This window comes from Penicillium rubens (assembly GCF_028828025.1).
Source record: "Penicillium rubens strain IBT 27055 chromosome Unknown utg000001l_segment0_segment0, whole genome shotgun sequence".
Lineage (NCBI taxonomy): Eukaryota > Fungi > Ascomycota > Eurotiomycetes > Eurotiales > Aspergillaceae > Penicillium > Penicillium rubens.
In genome coordinates, this window is record NW_026890599.1 from 3286055 (window position 1) to 3303574 (window position 17520).

The 17520-nt window shown below is 50.1% G+C and overlaps 6 protein-coding genes across 6 annotated transcripts; 3 read left to right on the forward strand and 3 right to left on the reverse strand.

Moving 5' to 3' along the window:
• Nucleotides 1-314: 314 nt before the first annotated feature.
• N7525_001303 (uncharacterized protein) lies at nucleotides 315-5583 on the forward strand (the record flags this gene model as incomplete). The annotated part of the gene is made up of 8 exons (XM_002558056.2): nucleotides 315-418; nucleotides 480-1408; nucleotides 1460-2438; nucleotides 2489-2722; nucleotides 2771-3825; nucleotides 3876-4016; nucleotides 4074-4705; nucleotides 4762-5583. The coding sequence occupies 8 exons, from the start codon at nucleotides 315-317 to the stop codon at nucleotides 5581-5583; spliced, it is 4896 nt and encodes a 1631-aa protein (XP_002558102.2).
• A 351-nt stretch (nucleotides 5584-5934) lies between these two features.
• Nucleotides 5935-7527, forward strand: N7525_001304 (uncharacterized protein; the record flags this gene model as incomplete). The annotated part of the gene is made up of 1 exon (XM_002558055.1): nucleotides 5935-7527. The coding sequence occupies one exon, from the start codon at nucleotides 5935-5937 to the stop codon at nucleotides 7525-7527; it is 1593 nt and encodes a 530-aa protein (XP_002558101.1).
• Nucleotides 7528-7929: 402 nt separating this feature from the next.
• Nucleotides 7930-10476, forward strand: N7525_001305 (uncharacterized protein; the record flags this gene model as incomplete). The annotated part of the gene is made up of 5 exons (XM_061211841.1): nucleotides 7930-8135; nucleotides 8192-8671; nucleotides 8734-9019; nucleotides 9077-9383; nucleotides 9437-10476. The coding sequence occupies 5 exons, from the start codon at nucleotides 7930-7932 to the stop codon at nucleotides 10474-10476; spliced, it is 2319 nt and encodes a 772-aa protein (XP_061071067.1).
• Nucleotides 10477-11188: 712 nt separating this feature from the next.
• N7525_001306 (putative endo-arabinanase) lies at nucleotides 11189-12657 on the reverse strand (the record flags this gene model as incomplete). Its single annotated transcript, XM_002558053.2, has 4 exons — nucleotides 11189-11251; nucleotides 11391-11419; nucleotides 11473-11651; nucleotides 11705-12657. 4 exons carry the CDS (start codon nucleotides 12655-12657, stop codon nucleotides 11189-11191), a joined length of 1224 nt encoding a protein of 407 aa, XP_002558099.2.
• A 760-nt stretch (nucleotides 12658-13417) lies between these two features.
• Nucleotides 13418-15597, reverse strand: N7525_001307 (PX and BAR domain-containing protein; the record flags this gene model as incomplete). Its single annotated transcript, XM_002558052.1, has 6 exons — nucleotides 13418-13513; nucleotides 13567-13680; nucleotides 13737-14795; nucleotides 14852-15118; nucleotides 15169-15437; nucleotides 15504-15597. The coding sequence occupies 6 exons, from the start codon at nucleotides 15595-15597 to the stop codon at nucleotides 13418-13420; spliced, it is 1899 nt and encodes a 632-aa protein (XP_002558098.1).
• Nucleotides 15598-16263: 666 nt separating this feature from the next.
• Nucleotides 16264-17259, reverse strand: N7525_001308 (uncharacterized protein; the record flags this gene model as incomplete). The annotated part of the gene is made up of 1 exon (XM_061211842.1): nucleotides 16264-17259. One exon carries the CDS (start codon nucleotides 17257-17259, stop codon nucleotides 16264-16266), a length of 996 nt encoding a protein of 331 aa, XP_061071068.1.
• Nucleotides 17260-17520: the final 261 nt, after the last annotated feature.

Sequence of the window (17520 nt, forward strand, 5' to 3'; positions counted from 1 at the left end):
CTTGGAGGGCAAGGGCGGATGACTGGAGAAGAAGTGATGACCCTGGGTTCGCAGCTCCACTGGCATCGGAACAGCAAAAACTTCGGTCCCGTGACTTCCGGCGATCGAACGGAGAAGAGTTTGGCCGAAGGAGATACGCTTTACCCGATAGGGAATCCCACTTTTATCACTTTGTGGCCTGAGGCATCGCGGGGAGCATAAAAATTTAATGGGGAAGACCTTTCACGCGAACCGTTATCCAAGATACCGAGGGTGATATAATTGGGGGTCTGACTGTTGATTCAAGTCAGGTGCGCCGAGTTGTATCAACTGAAATGGACGACCTTGCGCAGAAAGTGCAATTGTACTCGGAGAAAACTCTCCGAGATATAGCGAAAGGCCCATTGGTGAAATTAACACTGACATGCCAAGACACTGAGTAAGTGAAGCGTATGTTCGACTTTATATGTAAGAATAAATTGTACTAATATTGTCAAAAGAAAGGTCAACCGGGTATGGCAGTCGTTGGTTCAGACGTTATCGACAGCATCTATCTCGCCACCTCATTCTGCAGAGGCATGCAATGCTACATCTGCTTTCATTGATGCTGCGACAAAGTCACAATGTGATACCACTCGACAATTGATTTTCTCGCAGGAAACGTGGCTGTCAATCTTCGATATTTGTCTGACTCGATATGAAGACGCCAAGCCAAAGCCGATTAAGAAACTCCTTGCCTCAATTACTACCATCCTAGCTAAAAGTCACCAAGGAACGACAAGAGCAGAACTTCAAACTGCAATTATCGATGCCATCATTCCTAGCATTGTGGTTGGGGAGCCTCAATCACGACTGAAGGGGTGCCTTGTGTTTTTGGAGACATTCATCAGAAGGGATGCCCTGCTACCCAGCGAGTTTATCCCATTGACTCGCCAGTGGCTTTTGAAAAACACAGATAAATGGGCAACTCTCTTCGCCAAAGATCATGAAGCTCTTTCTCTAGGGGAAACAGGTCCCGCTTTTGACACTACATCTGGCAGCCTGTCCGATGAATTAGCAGCAAGGATGTTTGTTCTGGGGCTCTTGATCCAAACCAACAACAGAACGATGGCCGTGCCAGCTGGTAACTTGCTGGCAATCTTGATCCAGAAGATGAAGCCTGAAACCTCACCGGAAAAGCTGTCAGCAATGTGGGTAATGCCAGTGAGACGCATGGTCTTACAAAACATGGAAGGGTTGGAAGATTTGTCCAATAGGCTCCTGCAACCTCTATTCAGCATTGACCCCAATGGCTTTAAGACCTTCCTTGACACCCTCCCAGTCAAGAGCCTTCTCAAAGGTGATATGACCGATGCGCCTGAGGCAGAGTATATGGTACTTTTCGCCGCTCTACAGATCGGCAAGAAAATTAACTTGGTTCATGAAGATTGTGAGTAGCTGTGTCCACCTGGATTCGTTCGCAATTTGCTAATATGCATAGATATTTTTAACGTTGGCAAAATGAAACTCGACGAAAATGAAGTTTTGGTCATGAAGAGCGACGTGATCGGCAACTTTCTCTTGCATCGCGAGGCGAATATTCGTATAGCGGCCCTCTCGCTGCTGATCACGGCATTTTCCACTGTAAAACCATTTACGGTGGGGGCTACGAATGTTATCCTTCGAGGACTACCCTCGATGCATGCTGAATCCGACGCATATACTCGAGGGGAAATTCTGAGTCTGACACGCAAATTCTTTGTTCGTCTGAGGGGTGGCATTGTCAAAGATGAAGATGTTGCCTTGAAGACAGACGAAACAGCCAACAAGCCAGCCCAAGGCCAGGCCAGAAATGAAACTGAAACCACAGAGTTCCTAAGGGCATACCTTAAGCTATTGGGTAATGATTTGCGCCTGGCAGCCTCATATCCGCGCCATATCACAGCTCTCAAAGCTCTAAAGCTCTTGCTGGACTCTGGCCTTGATCCACGGATAGAGGCCAAGCTTCAAAAATCAGAGATGGAAAATATTTGGAAAGTCCATGTCGAAGTGTTTGATTCTCAACTACTCCGATTATTGATCGATCTCCTGCTAGATCCATTCGAGGAAGTGCGACAAACAGCGCTTTCGATCCTGAGTTTGTGCCCGCCAGAGATTCTGCTCAACGGCTTGCACGGCAAGACAGATCAGCAGTCGGCCGTAGGCATGCGGTTGACAGATGCAATTATCCGAGCGGAAAGCCTGGCAAGTAACACGAGCAGGGCTGATCATGCTGATACTGTTGCTCGTCTGTACCGCATCATCTTTTGCGCAGCCCTGCCAGCCAACTCCGGTCAACCGGTTTCTGATTGGTGGACAACCAAGGCATCAGTAATCGACACAATTTTGAAAAAGCTTGAGGAACGTCTCCTAGATTCAAAGACCGTTTTTTACTCCGCTATGCGCGAGGCGCCACTTCATGGATATACGTCCGGCCTTAGGTATGTTGTCTTGGTCCGTACATGAGGCGATATGTTGATTAAAGTTCCAGGTATATTGTCCTTATGCCAAGCTTCCACTCCCTGGTATCTGACGGGTCGGGATCCGCTGCTTGGAGGTCTATCCATGACCGCATTGTTTCAATTTGCGATAAGATCTGGATTGAGGCGAAGCCTCTGCTGTGCGTCGACTCACCCGAAGGTCACTCGGATGAGCCCATTGAGGATCTCAACGTGGGACCAAAGGACGCCCTTTCATATTCCTGGCGATCTCTTCGCGAAGCAAGGTAAATTCGATCCCTTTGTTAACTATGCATCGTCGCTGACTGGAGTAGCCTTTTGCTCCATGCCACTATGGTAAACACCAGTTACGGACCAAGCGGTAGTGACGGACTCAATTTGGCGGATTTTGCAAAAATTGGAGGCGTCAGCTTCACACAGCTGGCTGAACTGCGCCATAGAGGTGCATTTTCCAACGTCTCACAGACATTTGCAACCTGCTGTCAACGATGCAGCTCCTCAAAGGATCCATCAATCCGAGAACTCCCTAGGAACTGGTACCAGGAAGCTAAGTCGACTATATTTGGCTCGGCATCTCAGCTCACCCGTCGGTCAGCTGGCCTGCCTGCGTTGGTGACAGGAATTGTTGGCTCTGATCCCGGAACGCCATTTTTCAACGAGGCCATTAATGAACTCCACGAGATTTCATCCCTTGCCGTGGAGTATGACAAAGAGAAGCAGTACTTGGAACTGCCCCAGGTTCATGCAATGAATTGCCTGAAAGATATCTTCACCAACGCGAAGCTTGGCCCCCATACCGAGCCATTCATAATGAAAGCACTGACACTGTCCGCCGAACGCCTAGGGTCTCCAATCTGGGCCCTTCGTAATTCAGGACTGATGCTCTTCCGTGCCCTTCTCACAAAAATGTGTCGGGTCATTCCAGGCGCTGGGCCTGGTTTTGGAGGAAACTCTGGCTCAGAACCAGGGTCCCGGATAACATTCCCCAAGTACCCTGGTCTGCTTGAACTGCTCTCTGGTCTTCTCACGACGACGCAGGGTGAAGCAGCGGAGGGCACTGAAATTATTACCGAGCGTGTGTTCCCTGCACTGGAACTCGTTGGTGACAAAGTCCCCAGCTTGGATGATCCCACTGATGAGATGCTACGTGGATTGGTTCTTGAGCACCTGAGCAGCCCGGTTTGGGGTGTTAGAGAGCATGCGGCCCGTGTATATGCGTCATTGCTCACTCGACAAAATATCCCGGAAGATTTGCGCACGCTTATTATGCGTCCGTCAAAGATCACCGAAAATTATGTTCATGGCGTTGCTTTATGTGTGCGATATGCCCTTCGTCGATACTCCTTCACCACCGATGATTTCTGGACGTGTGAGTGCACTGAACACTGCCCATTCATACTCGAGCTAACTATTTGGCAGCGCACTTGGATGTACTTTTCACGACATTGCGCACCGTATTGGAATTTCTGTTCCGTGCTGGGAAATCGCCGACGGTAGCAAGTGAGCTTGTTGAAATTCTGAACGGCACCCTGGAGCGGGCAATCCAAGCACAGAATGAACGTAAGTGGACATATTTGGATTCATCTGGGCAGAAAGAACCGAACTAACGATCTGTAGATCAAGTTATTTCCTTTATCGATGTGATGTTCCAGGTTCACGACCTCGACGGGATTTTGAGATTTGCTTTTGACGCTTCTCAGGCAGGATGGAACCTTTCAAGCACTAACCGAGCATCTGCCCTCCTGAGAAGAGCGCTTGCTTGGTGCACTACGTTGAAGATGCTTACCTCACAACAGTGGGAAGAGCTCCCGGCATTCTTCATTGGAGTATCGCAATTCGATGCAGATGTCGCTCGTTGGATTATGGAACAGCTCCATGAGTCACTTGGCGAAGACAAGAGGTACCGACAGCCCTTGGCTGGCTTGTATTCATCTGTGATATTGGGGGATAGTCAAGCCGATGTGAAAACAACGGCTGCATCCAATTTGGCTTCTATTGCGGAGAGCGTAATATCATCCCAGTTCGATTCTGTGTCAAGCATTGGCCTTCCATGGGATGCTATTGCAAGCAGCTTCCGCCCTGAAACAGACATCACAGCCTGGAACCGAGAGGCAACAGATGCTGAGCTCCGACTTCGAGGCTGTCTACTGGCAATTCGGTCATCCGTTGATCAGGCAGCTTCATCCTCATTTGAAGGCGATGTCCACAGTTGGACTATCAAACTTCGCTCTGCCTTGAGCGAGGAGACGGTGAGTTTCTGAAGGCACATTTGAATTGAGTCACTCTAATCATTTTCGTTTCCCAGGAATTCACAACCCGTTTTGCTGCAGCCGTATCCGTTGGCAGCTTTTCGCGGGCTGTTAGATCACCTGGTTCCCAGCCACGCGTGGATGGAATGCTACTAGATGTCTATCTGGTCTTGTATGACATGCTCAACGATGACGACGATGAAATTCGTGATGTGGCTGCATCAGCAGCCTCTTGGATTTTGTCATACTCGTCCGTCTCACCTGACGCCGATGTGACCCTAGCACCTCTCAATGCAAGTGCCCTGCTTGCCGACTTCATTATCGATAACTATTCGGATTCCGCACTGCTCGGACAACGGGTTCTTCGATATTTGACTGGCCAAGAGCCAAGGGTCAGTGGATCTGACGAACGCAGTCATTTAGTCGCTGTGTCAGACCAGATCGCAGAGCATCGCCAAGATAGTACCGTCCTCTTCGTGGAGGAGAAGCAGAATCTGTTTATCGATGATGTGCGTGAGGTCGAGCTTTGGTCGCGAGCTCTGTTGCGGTTGACTCCCACGGCGTACGCTAAGCTGTCGTTGGATGAAATGTCTGCCTGGGCCTTTGACGGGTTAAAATATCTCTGTTCCCTGGCTGGCCCTGAGAAAGAGCCAGATGGACTTCTTGGTTGGGTCTCGAAGCCTGAGATATTCACCCTCGGCCTCCGGGTTATTGCCATATCGTCTGCTCTAGGCTCACAAGTCTTCCCAGTCCCAGGGAGTCTGCGAGTGCAGCCAACAGCCTTCCGGGGATCGCTCGAATCCCTCTTGGTCGCAGGCAAATCATCATCAGTCCATGGGGATTGGTTGTCAAGGATCCAGAGAGCATTAGAAATGTGAGCTATAATGTGAATTGAAAGTGAAAGGATAACGTATATAAATCAGGTAGAATATTGAAGAATATCTCGTTTGCCATGTTTGCGAGTCTGCTCTTTCCCTATTTCCTCACTTTGCCTTGTCTTTCCTCTTCTCTTTACCTTCACATCATGTCGAGATAGATAATCCTATAAAACGCCTTCAATCCATCCCAGCCTCTACAGTTTTCAAGCTCCTCACCCTCCTCATTCTCTTGCACTCTGCGCTATTTTATCATTATCACACGCGCACCACGCAAATATTCACTTCCTGCTCTCCAGCTGCATGACTCCAAACCCACCACTTTAGACCATTCTTTCTCCGCCCTGTTGCACCATGCGGGACAATATTCTAGTCGCCGTCCTTCTGTCGGTCACGTTCGTCACTCCAGTCTTCGCATGGTTGTTCTACCTTTGGTATCGATCACATGTGACCCAAATGCACCAAGAAGGCCAAGTCTTCAACAGAAGGAACCGAGATCGTGCCCAGGCCAATTACGAACCCACGAACGGAGCCCAAAACCCCATATTTGGACCGTACTTTACCCCTCGTGGGTGGGTTCGGCCAAAGACCCGAGGATCATCCCATGTCCTGCGTCCGCCACAGTATGTTCACACCCGGCAGCCCGTATTTACCGGCAACCCGAATTCTGACCAACCCTTCCAAGGCCCAAACCAAGCGAGCTCGCGTAGTCCCCAGCGGCCGAACCAGCAGCCGAACCCATTATCCAAACGGCAGCAAAGGAAACAACGAGCGCTACAAAACAAACAGAAACAGCAACAACAAAATCAGAATGAGCAACCGAGCAAACAGAACCGACAAAACCGGCGCAAACAGAAGTTCAAGAACCAAGGCCAGAACAGCCAGAAGTCCCCTAATGCCCATTCCCCCAATCCCCAGGGTGCACAAAACGAGCAACATCATCGATGGGGGATTACCGAAGGCCAAAATTACCAAACCAGCAACCATGGTGGTGATGGCTGGGGAAATGATGAAGGTCCACAAGATAATCAACACAGCGCTAGGCAGAGCGAGAACAATGACCGTTGGGGCAGCAATGTCAACTATGATCAAGGAGGGTTGAGAAATGGTGGATCAAGTTCCCCACGACGAGGCTCACTAGACATTCACAATAGCCCACGGGAAAAGAGCTCTCATTGGGGAGATCAACATGATGATCACAGACACAGCGATGGAAGACGGGACAGTAATGAACAACAGCAGCATCGTCATCATGGATGGCCCAACAGTCGCCCTGCCTCCCCAGATCAAGCTTCAAGAAGCGAAGCAGCTTTCGGGGGTGGTTGGGGTCAGAGTGACCATGGCCGACAGGGAACTAGCTACCCACGGAGTAATCATTCCATCGAAGACCATAACCGCTACCGTGGAAGGGACGATGACCGTACGAAGAGTTACAAGAAACACAAAGGCGACCGTCATACGTCTCCGGAGCGAAATTCAAGAACCGAAGCGGATACCGGCGGTGGTTGGGGGCAGAGTGGCAGCGGCACACGGCAAAACAGCCCATCACGGAGCAACCATCCCAATGAATACCATAGCCGCTACTCTGGATTGGGGGATGATGATACGAAGAGTTACAAGAAAAGGAAAGGTAGCCGCTATGGGTCCCCGGAGCGAAAGTCGAGAGGCCGACCAAGCCCCAGCCGTGACCGGGGCAACAAAAGCCGCAACAGATCCAGGTCCAACTCCTGGGAACGTGAAGAAGCACACCGTAGCGGTGGCAGTCCAACTTGGGGGCAAGACAGCAATGTACACCGGGATAAAAAGAAGAAAAAGGAGCGCTGGGAGATTGAATTGGAGGAAAATGCGAAGAGGTGTCGTAGTCGAAGCCCCTCGCGGGAACGCTCGGTTACAGGATGGGACAAGCACAGCCAGCGTTCCCACTGGAAAGAGACACAAAAATGGTGAATTCACAGTCTTTTCCGGGTGGACTGGAGGGATTTTTCCAGGAATTATGAATTTGCGTTCATCCACACATGTTACATTTGCAGTCGATGATTTTATCACCTGTTACCTCGAACAATCTATATGTTATAGATGAACTAAAGACTTTCATGCATTTTGACCGTTCAAACAGTAAAGGTAGTGAGAATTGCAAGTGATATATCCATGGCTATAACATCAATGAAATCAATGAAATCGAACTAAGTGAGATGACTCAAGTCAACAAAGAGGATCACTACAGTTGTAGCCAACACTCCACGTGGCCAAAGACTTGGGGCTATCCAAACAAAGAATCCCTCGGTCTTTATATTTCCACCATCGTCCACTTCTCTCTCTTCTTTAAACTTACGATCCCACATATCTGCCATGGAGATCAACACAGACCCCAAATTTGACATAACGGAGTTTAAAGATAATCCTCTCCTTTTCACGGAGGAAGGGATTCAGAGGTATTGTCGGGGTGGGTTTCACCCTGTCAGTCTCGGTGACGAATTCAACAATGGCCGGTACACAGTGCACCACAAGTTAGGCTTTGGTGAATCCTGCACAGTGTGGCTTGCAGAGGATAAGCAGTACGCTTCTTCTTCTTCTTATTCCCAAAATACACACAGAAGCTAATCTCATCAAGACCAAGCTATATGTGGCCTTCTCACGGTCCTTGGGTCGCTTTGAAGATATTAGCCGCGCACATCAAGGAGCCGAGGGAAATTCGGAACCTGCGATATTTGAAAGAAAAGACAAGAGACTACCCCTCCAGTCATGGTATCGCTAACTTGCTTGACACCTTTCTGGTCGTTGGCCCGAACGGAACGCATCATTGCTTGGTATTTGCATCCTTCGGTCCCACCATTGAATTGATTCAACAGTCCTTTATTGACTTCAATAACTACGGTCATTATCTCGAATTAGCCAATACTGAGTTCAGTAACTCGGCTCATTGTGACGCAATGGAAGCTTCGACTATACATCGAATTGCGCAGAAGGTTTTGGCGGCCGTGAAACAGATGCAACGCTTGGAAATGTGTCACGGAGGTGAGTTCGTGTTTCCCATGAACAGTCCAAACTCAAGTGAAGAGTTGCGGCGTATTGGCATGTTACTTACATGGCAGTAGGTATCAGTGGTTCACACATTATCATCGACTATACGTCTAGGTTAGCGTGTACCTCTAGAGAAGGATTCTTTGAGATTCTCGGATCGCCGCAGGCGGTCCCTTTAGAGCGCCGTGACGGGATGCTCGTGGATTACGGGCTTCCAAAAGAGCTGATAGAAACTGCCAAATGGCCAGGATATGCCGAGAGCATTTCGGATAGCGCCTGTCTCATTGGTTTTGGAAAGAGTTTCCTCCGCGGAGAGGAACCTGATAACCTCAAGCAACCAGTGCATCTTCGATGCCCCGAATCTATTATGGGGGACAAGGTCGACTATCGTCTTGATCTGTGGCATACAGGGTGCTTCGTACGTCTTCACAATTAACTGCAGTTCAAATGACTTCTACTAAACTAGGCGCGATAGCTATATCAACTTGCAACCCTGGAACCTCCGTTCCCTATTCCCCTCAGTGATTATGAATACATAAGGAGCATGATTGGGTTTGTGGAAGACTTACCAACGGAGTGGGAGGCAAAGCTAGACGAGCTACGATTGGTTTCCGAGCAAACCTCTGCACTGGAAAAAGTCCAGGCTATAGAAAAACAAACAGCAGACTTAACAGCCACTGAGGACACACATGCAGAAGCTCCAACCTCAGCAGATGCTCTAGCGTCAGTCGAAGAGGGTCCAGCAGGGGAAGAATCCGTAGCCAAAGGCATATTAATCCAAGGTCAGCACATTATTTCTACTCCACAGGAAGAACACTTTTAATACAACCCTTAGTGCCGCGCCTAAAGGACGCTTTTATCAAAAAGGCAAGTGACCCGACAATGGCGCACTTGCTCCCGATAATTGACTGGCTGCTACGGTTCCGACCGTCCAATCGCTTGCCACTCCATGCGCAGACAACGCCAACGGACTCAAGTAGAGGGGCATTCATAGACGATTATCCACTGGAAATTCCAACTCAACGCGAACAAGAGCTTCCGAACAGTAGTGAACAATCACATCTTGAGATACCTGAGGTTCAGGAGGCCTCTGAGCAGCCGCAATTTGAGGCCCCAGAAGATGCTTCGGGCTTGCCAGGGAATCATGAGCAACAACAACTGCCAGACCAAGATGAAGTAACAAACTCACCGGATGAGCAGGGCCACCAACCGCAAGACCTATCTCACATATCTCAGAGTCCTCGGCAGGTACAACCAAAGACCCCAGCAGGGTTATCTGAGCCACTTTGCAGTGGTGAACTACAGCAGCCACAGGTTTCGGAGGTTTGTCAAATTGCTGAGACAGCCCAGTCCGAGGCGACGCAAACAGGGACATCGGATCTACTGAGCGATCTTCATGGACATCAGTCGGCTTCACCTGAAATATCTAAGGATATTGAAGAAAATCTGAAAGTAGCGGACGGGTCATCGGACCTACTCCACAACCAGGAAGAACTGCAGCCGGAGGTACCAGATGTTTGTCAAGACACCAATAAAGCCCAGTCAGAGGTGCAAACAGGGGCATTGGACCTGTTGAGTGATAATCATGAGCATCAGCCGGCGTCGCCTGATATCTCTAAGAATCTTGGACAAGAACAACTGGAAGTAGCAGATGGAATACCACCATGTCTACTCCAGAGCCAGGGAGAACCGCAGCCGGAGTCAGAGATTCCTGATTGTTCGATGCAGTCACAGCGAAAGACTATAGAGGATGCAGCAGAATTCTTGATGGACAGTCGACCACAAGAGCCCGGAGGTCGCAAGAGATTGCGTTCACGCCTAGAAGGGTTGCTAAATCATGGATGGAGGCCATGGAAGAGGCGCCGGAACTCTTAGGGAATATTGCGCAGGTTAAGAAGGCAGATGGAAATATACGAAGAACCTTTGTATGAGATGGAAATAGGACGTGTCGGCTGATGAATATGGGCTGGGATATATGATTTTCGTTGTCACGCATGTACTTTTGGTTTTAGATTAGAACGGCGCATCACCCATTTCCAGCCTTCGGCGTGTACAATGAGCCGGGTAGTACATTTACCTAAACTGAGTCTCATTAGACTATACTCTATCAGGTTCATACTCGCAACATTGGAGCATATTTTCTTTGACTTTCATAAATATGGCAGAACCAGTGAGATTGTATTCGCTTTCGCGGAAAGATATGTATTGGCAAGGTAAATCACAATTCACACCACGACTATCAAATATACGGATATTAAAGAGTTGTATATCCCAGAACCTGTACGCCACATAATGCAGACGGAAGTTTGAACAGAACGGGTAATGCGTATAAGCAATGGAGTCGCGAGGGGGTGATGAAAACAGGTCTATCAGCGCAAAAGAATGACGACGCGACTGTGCCAAGTATGTTCGCAAGCGAGAACGCGGAGATGTGCAGAATTCGAGATCCGTTCTCGAAAGAAAAGGGATGAGGTGAACGCGGATGCAGAAAGGGGCGGACTTTGTTCGAGATTAATTTCGGATGTTTATAGTTGTGAAACGGAAATTCGAGGATGGATAGTGAAATGCATGACGTGCGAAAGGGAGATCAGGCCTGAGCGACGGGCCATCCGTCAACATATTTGAGAGGATTAAATCCAAGGAAGGCGTCCTGGGATTGCATGTGTTAGATCAGATCTCGATGACGTTCGCGCGTACGGTGCAAGGGGTAACGAAGGAGGATCGACAGGGGCGCAGGAACCACGACAATCGTGGTCCACAAACCTGCCAATAGTGAAGTGTGAGCTCACCTGGAATGCAAGACCAACGCTCGTGTTCACTGTGATGAGGTCAGTATAAAGTTGAAAAATAGGGGTCTAGGGGTAAACGCACAGTAGTGGTAGTAGAGCACATCGGTATCGCCATCACGGAGCACAGCTTGCCCGCCTGGGGCATAGGTCTCTCCGTTCGAGCCGTAAACAAGTTCACCACCGCCTTTGACGAGATCCTTGCCGGACTTGTCTGTGAACGGCCCTCGGGGACTCTGCGAGCGTCCGACACGGATGGAATATCTGAACAAGTACGTGAGTACGAAGCAATAAGTCACTGGGCCAGCGAGACTCACTCTTGACCAGCAGGTGGCAGGTTGTCTTCCTTCAGATTACAGCAGAATCCATGGCTAAACCAGAGATAGTACCATCCATCGTTGTAGGAAATGTAAGCACCTTCAATGGGATGGGGACCGCTCGGGTCACCGCAAATGTTGTTGGCCATCCGATTCGGCATGCCGAGAGAGTCCGGCTCCCACGCCAGCTGCCGCGCATCGGGTTCCGTAGTGCTGGCTGGAGAGAGCAGGTCATTGCTCAGCGGGATTTGGAAAATTCCATTCCAGTAGCTTCCATAAGTCAAATAAGCATGTCCATCGGGAGTGACCAACGTGCTGGGGTCAATTGCATTTGACTTGGTGTAAGGATAGATGTCCGATCCATTACCCGTGCCGGTCTCGATGACAGCGCCATGATCATACCAGTTGCCCGGGCCGGGAGAGTTAGAGGTGGCCACGCCAATAGCACTGTCGCGGCAACCGGCCTTACTGACACTGTAATAGCAATAGTATGTGCCGTCGACAACGATGACGTCCGGGGCCCAGGGCACGGCACGATCACCTTTCGGGATCACGCTCTTGGCATCCAGCACACTTCCGACACGCTTCCACGGGCCGGCCATACTAGGCGCAGTGTGGATGAAGATGTGTTCGCCGACATGGTAAAGATAATATTCATCGCCCACGCGGAGAATAGAAGGATCATGTGTATGTTGCTGTGTCTGACGAGAAGGAGGAAAGCGGCTTACAGCCTGGTCATTTCCGAGATCTTGCAGCTTCTGGCCATTCGCAAAGTTCTGGTCTCTTTTGATACTCAAGGCCAGACCGATGGAGAAGAAGCATACTAAGGTGAGGAAGGAAAGCATTCTAACCCAGCGTCGAGGGAATTTCCAAAAGGACCGATGTCGAAATTCATCGCGATGGCCAGACGGCGACATCGACCGTGATAAGTGCCCGGCCCTGGCGATCATCATGATGGATCCAGGCACTCATCGTTTTCGGTCGACGCACGGCGTTGTCACCCTAGTAGGGTGGAGTTGGTGATGCAGGACACAGAGGGGTGAAGGAGCTGCGACACGGTCCACTGGTTACTCAATCGAGGCCCACAATTGGACATGCCTGCAGGGTTTTCGGAATGCCTGGAGAGAATACGGAGTAAGCTGTGTGGGAGATACAGATGGGTAGTTCGTCTTGGCGTGATGGAAGCGGAAGGATTCGTGGAAGGATTCGTGGCACAAATGATAGACACGATAGATCACTGTCAGACCCAACTACTCTATCCTAGACAATATTCATATTGTATGTAACTTTGTACATTAGTGAACTTGAGACAAGCAAGGGAGATGTCTGACTTTTGAAATCGATCGGCTGCAGTGTCGATCTCCCTTTCAAGTCACGGGGAATTGATGGGTCTACGGAGTACATGACATCGGAATGTGGCCTTTACCTTGCAAACATATTCAGCTTCAAGGATGAAAACAGTTATAATCACATCTAGGAGACCCTTTGCTCGTGTTTTTGAGACCTTACAAATATAGCCCTGTAGGGTTGCAGGGTACGAAGCCACAGGTAAGACAAAACCCTGTCCCCCTCCTTCAGAGACTTGGATATATCGGATTTGCATTTTCAGCGAGGTCCATAGTGACAAATAAAAAAGAACAAAAAGTAAAAAGTAAAAGATATCCACCGAACGCCAGCGCCGAGCTCCATCAGGCTGAAGATGAAGATGATCTTCTATCGAGCCACGATCTTGTCCACCTCATCCTTGGCTTCCGTCCATGTCTCCAGGTTCTTGCGAGCCCAGTCCAAGTGACAACGAGCATATGCGACCTAGAAATCCATATTTAGTCCGAGTTCTGAACCATGTAGTGTGACATTCATACCATGTATCGTCGCAGGTCGGCTTCTTTGTCCTTCTGGAAGCGCTTGAGGTCATTCAGCACACCTGCGCTCGCATCCTTGACGTCCTTTTCAGACACTTCTAATGCTTGCTCCAACTGAAAATCGAAATTAGTTTTAGAATCATCTGAAACATTCTCCACTGTCCACATACCTGAATCAAACTTTCTTTGGTCTTTCCAATCTGGTCCCGACGCGTTCGTTCGGGATCTACATCCGCGAACCCGTGGATAGCATGGCTGATGCGACCGAAGATTTTGTTCGCCACAAAGGTCCCGCTGGATGACTTCCGATGAGCGGGGGAGCCTGCTACTGACGGATCAGACCTCTTTTGTCCTGCGATCTGCGATGCAGGCGGAGAGCTCATGGAATCGTCGTGAGTAGACGGGAAGCCTGAGTCAGCTGACATGACGGGACCGTTGCCGGATTCGCTGCTGATGGCGGATGAGGTTGACAGGGAACGAGGCTTCGTCCCTCCAGATTGAGGGTTGGTCCGGTTGAGGTATTGCTCGATGCGCTTGGCTTCGAGTTCACTGCGCTCAAGGGAGTCTAGTAAGGTTTTCTTCTTCGACAACTCATCACGAGTCATTTCTTGTTGTACCCGCTTGAGCACTCGGTATCGTAGCACTCCGCGAACCACACTAGCAAACTGAGCACTCTCCCGCATAGGTTCCGCAAAACTTGCGCTTAAAGCCGAGGATAGTTCTTCGGTTTCGATATAAGAGGTATCCGCGGCCTGGCCGATCCGCTCAATGGCGGCAGCCACTGTTGGTGACTGCTCAGAAAGGGAAAATCCGTTGTACCGCGCTCCCAACTCCATGAGGTCGGCCGAGAGCCCAGACAAATGCGAGAGAGTTCGTCGATTGACTTTCTCAATGTTGCCCTGCAAGAGTAATTCCAGCTCCCGCGTAGACGCTTCAAAATTGATAAAGTAAGGATCCAGTTCTTGCTCGCTAAGCTTGCGTGACTCGGGAGGGAACCGCCCGAGGATCTCAGGTCCTGGAAATGAGGGCGGCTCTTGTTCATTCGGTGACGTGGGCGACACAGCATTTCCGCCAGCTGTAGTAGTCCCAGCGCTGGGCTTGAGCTTTGCGGATGTAGACGGAATCGGGAGCCAGCCATGGGCTGGTGTGGGGTTTGCGGGGTCAAGAGGTGGCGCTTTGAGGTTATTCTTGGGGACCGATGATGCAGGATGGGAGCTCAAAACCTCACTCTGAGCAAAACGTTAGTTAATAAACTCGTACCCAGGAACATCCGGGTCGAACCCACCCAGCTAACGTTGGGATCAAGGAATCTCCACCACACTCCATCCTCGCGGATCTCCTTCATACGCCTGCAGCGGTTGAGGAACACGCTGAGCATCCGCTTTCGGAGATCTATAATGGCCATATCATCTTTAGCTCTGGTGGGTTTGGCTGCATAGTCCGCCATGCTATGCTTCTCGGGAATCGGCGGAACGACCAAGGTGGGATGCAAATTGACCAGAGTTTGTCGCAACGATGCAAACTCGGAATATCGACGGCGCACTTCCAGGTCCTATCAACACTCAGCATTGTACAGTTATCCGCCGGGCGCCGTTCTCATACCGCAGTCCGGATTGTGTAAACAATAAAGCTACCGCCGCCCTCGTGATTTTTCCCGGCATCTGTGATCAAGATTGGCATCTCGGGATTTTCATAAAGGATCTGTTCGATCCGGCTGTCATAGACGCTCTTCCGAGGGTATTGTTGGCTGGCGGCACCATACTCGGCCTCATCCTCGGGATCGCTGAGGTCTTCGGCATGGGTGATGTAATCGGGAGGCTCGCTGCTTGAGTCGCGGCTAGATGGAGGGGTTGAGTCGTGTTCGTAGAGAGCTAGCTGCTGTGAGATACTGTTCCAAAGGCAGAAGCATTAGGGTGGGAACAGAGCGGAGATCTTACGGGGAGAGAGTGCGGCTGAATGTAGGGAGTCGGATAGGCCAGACTGATGTTGGTCAAAGGCCCCGTAGGGATTGTTATCTTCGTCGTTCCACATTATGAAGGTATGGAGGCTTGACAAGGCCAACTAGCACCGGAAACAGAGTTGGAGAAGCTGTGCCTGGGGGATCTGCGGGGGGGAAGTCGTGGTGTGGCTGGTGCAGGGCGGTGTTGGCGATTACGTCATGAAAGAGGCTTGAACTTCAATGTTCATGGATAGAATATGGGCAAGACACACTGTACCCAGGACAGCTGGGAAATAGATGTCTTTTTGGCGCAGAATATAATGGTCGTGATGGTTCCAGCTTGTCCCAGACTTCCCTCGCAACTTACCGAACAGTGATCTAAAAGCGGCCGATGTATATAATGTTGCAGCCCTGGACGACTACACCACGGTATTTTTCTCGGGGGCTGGTCAAGCGTAATATAATCCGAAACAAGGAAGATACGCTACACAGCAAGGATTCTGAAACAAGCTTCATTTGAGGGTAATCAACTAATAAACAGGTGATGCATGCCGAAGGTTGCATGTATGGCAAAAGGCTGAAAGTAAAGAGCCTCGAATGCGAAAACTTGCAGGTTCTAGAACTCATAACCGACTCCCCGCATCTCAAAGCCTTCAGATATTGTTCCACCGTGCCGTGAACAAGTATCAACGTCATAAAGCTTTCTCTTTCCATGAAATGACCCTCACATGCCATACATCAGTTTCAGCGCCTGTCTCTCATTTCCGATCGGCATCCCGAGAGCCTACAGCCTCGCGTGCGCATCGTTTCGCCCGCTCTGCATTGCGCATGGCTGAAAAGGCCGGGTCCATTCCGTTAAATGAGCTCTGAGCACGTCGTAGAATTGGCTGGGGCGGCAGGCCAGGAGACTGTGGAGATTGCGGAACAGAAAGAGAGAAAATTCGGCGAACGGGCTCGTCAGAGAAGGAAGTAGGGCTGCGCTCGAAGCCAGATCCATCTCTCAAAGTATGAACCTCACTGATGCTAGATGAACGGTTTACGCGACTAGGTCGCAGCTCCTTGGCGTTAGGCATATTGGCATTGGGTCGGTTCTGGCGGCGTTGACGTAGGTTTAGAAACTCGTTGACGGAGCCACTAGCAGAAGTGAGAACCTCAGATTCAAGCTCGTCTATCCTGAGGCGATGTTCAACTGGTTGGTCCGAAGCGTCACTTCCTGGGCCCGGGACAAAGTTGGGAACAGTGGTACGGGTGAGGCTGACTCCGATAGGGGAACTTGTAGAGGACGAGTTGCGGCGAGAGACCCCAGCTGAAATGTGGGTAGAGTGTAGACTGGGGCCGAGATCAAGAACGCTGATCTCACTCTCACTCAGGACCGCAGCACGGGATCGGATTGAGGTTCGTGTCGAGTTTGGAACGGTGGGACCAGGTTCTCCATTGGAACCCAGGTTTTGAGTTGGGACGGAGGTCGCGCATTGATAAGGCATCTCAGCTGCTGGATTAGACTTGGAACGTGTGGACTCCGTTATCTTGAGACGCAAGGCCTCGAGCCTCAGAAGCTCAAGTTGGTCACTGGCGGTCTGGAAAGCCAAGTGTCTGTGAGAGTGGTCGGAGTTAATATCTGCAATCATAGACGTAGCACTGGCAGGGCTGACGTTGATAGCCTCTGGACATAATTCAGATAACTGGGGATTGAGTTGGCGTGGCTCATGCCTGAACAGTCCCCGACGTTTCGGAGAAGGTGCAGTGCGTTTCATCTCTGGGATAAGTGCGTGGATGTATGGAGATTGGGTGATTAAATTGAGAGGAGCGTGGCAATGAGGAAGCCAGATTCACGGAGGGGAATACTCGCACGCACATAGCCCTAATAGGGAAGGAGGGACTCTGCAGACTGGCACCTTCCTCTTCCTGGCCACATACCTGGGTAACTTCCTATTTGCTGCATCTTCATATTGACGCTATACACATTACCCCTTCCATACTACATGTGTGTCTGCTTCCTATATGGAGTTACTAAA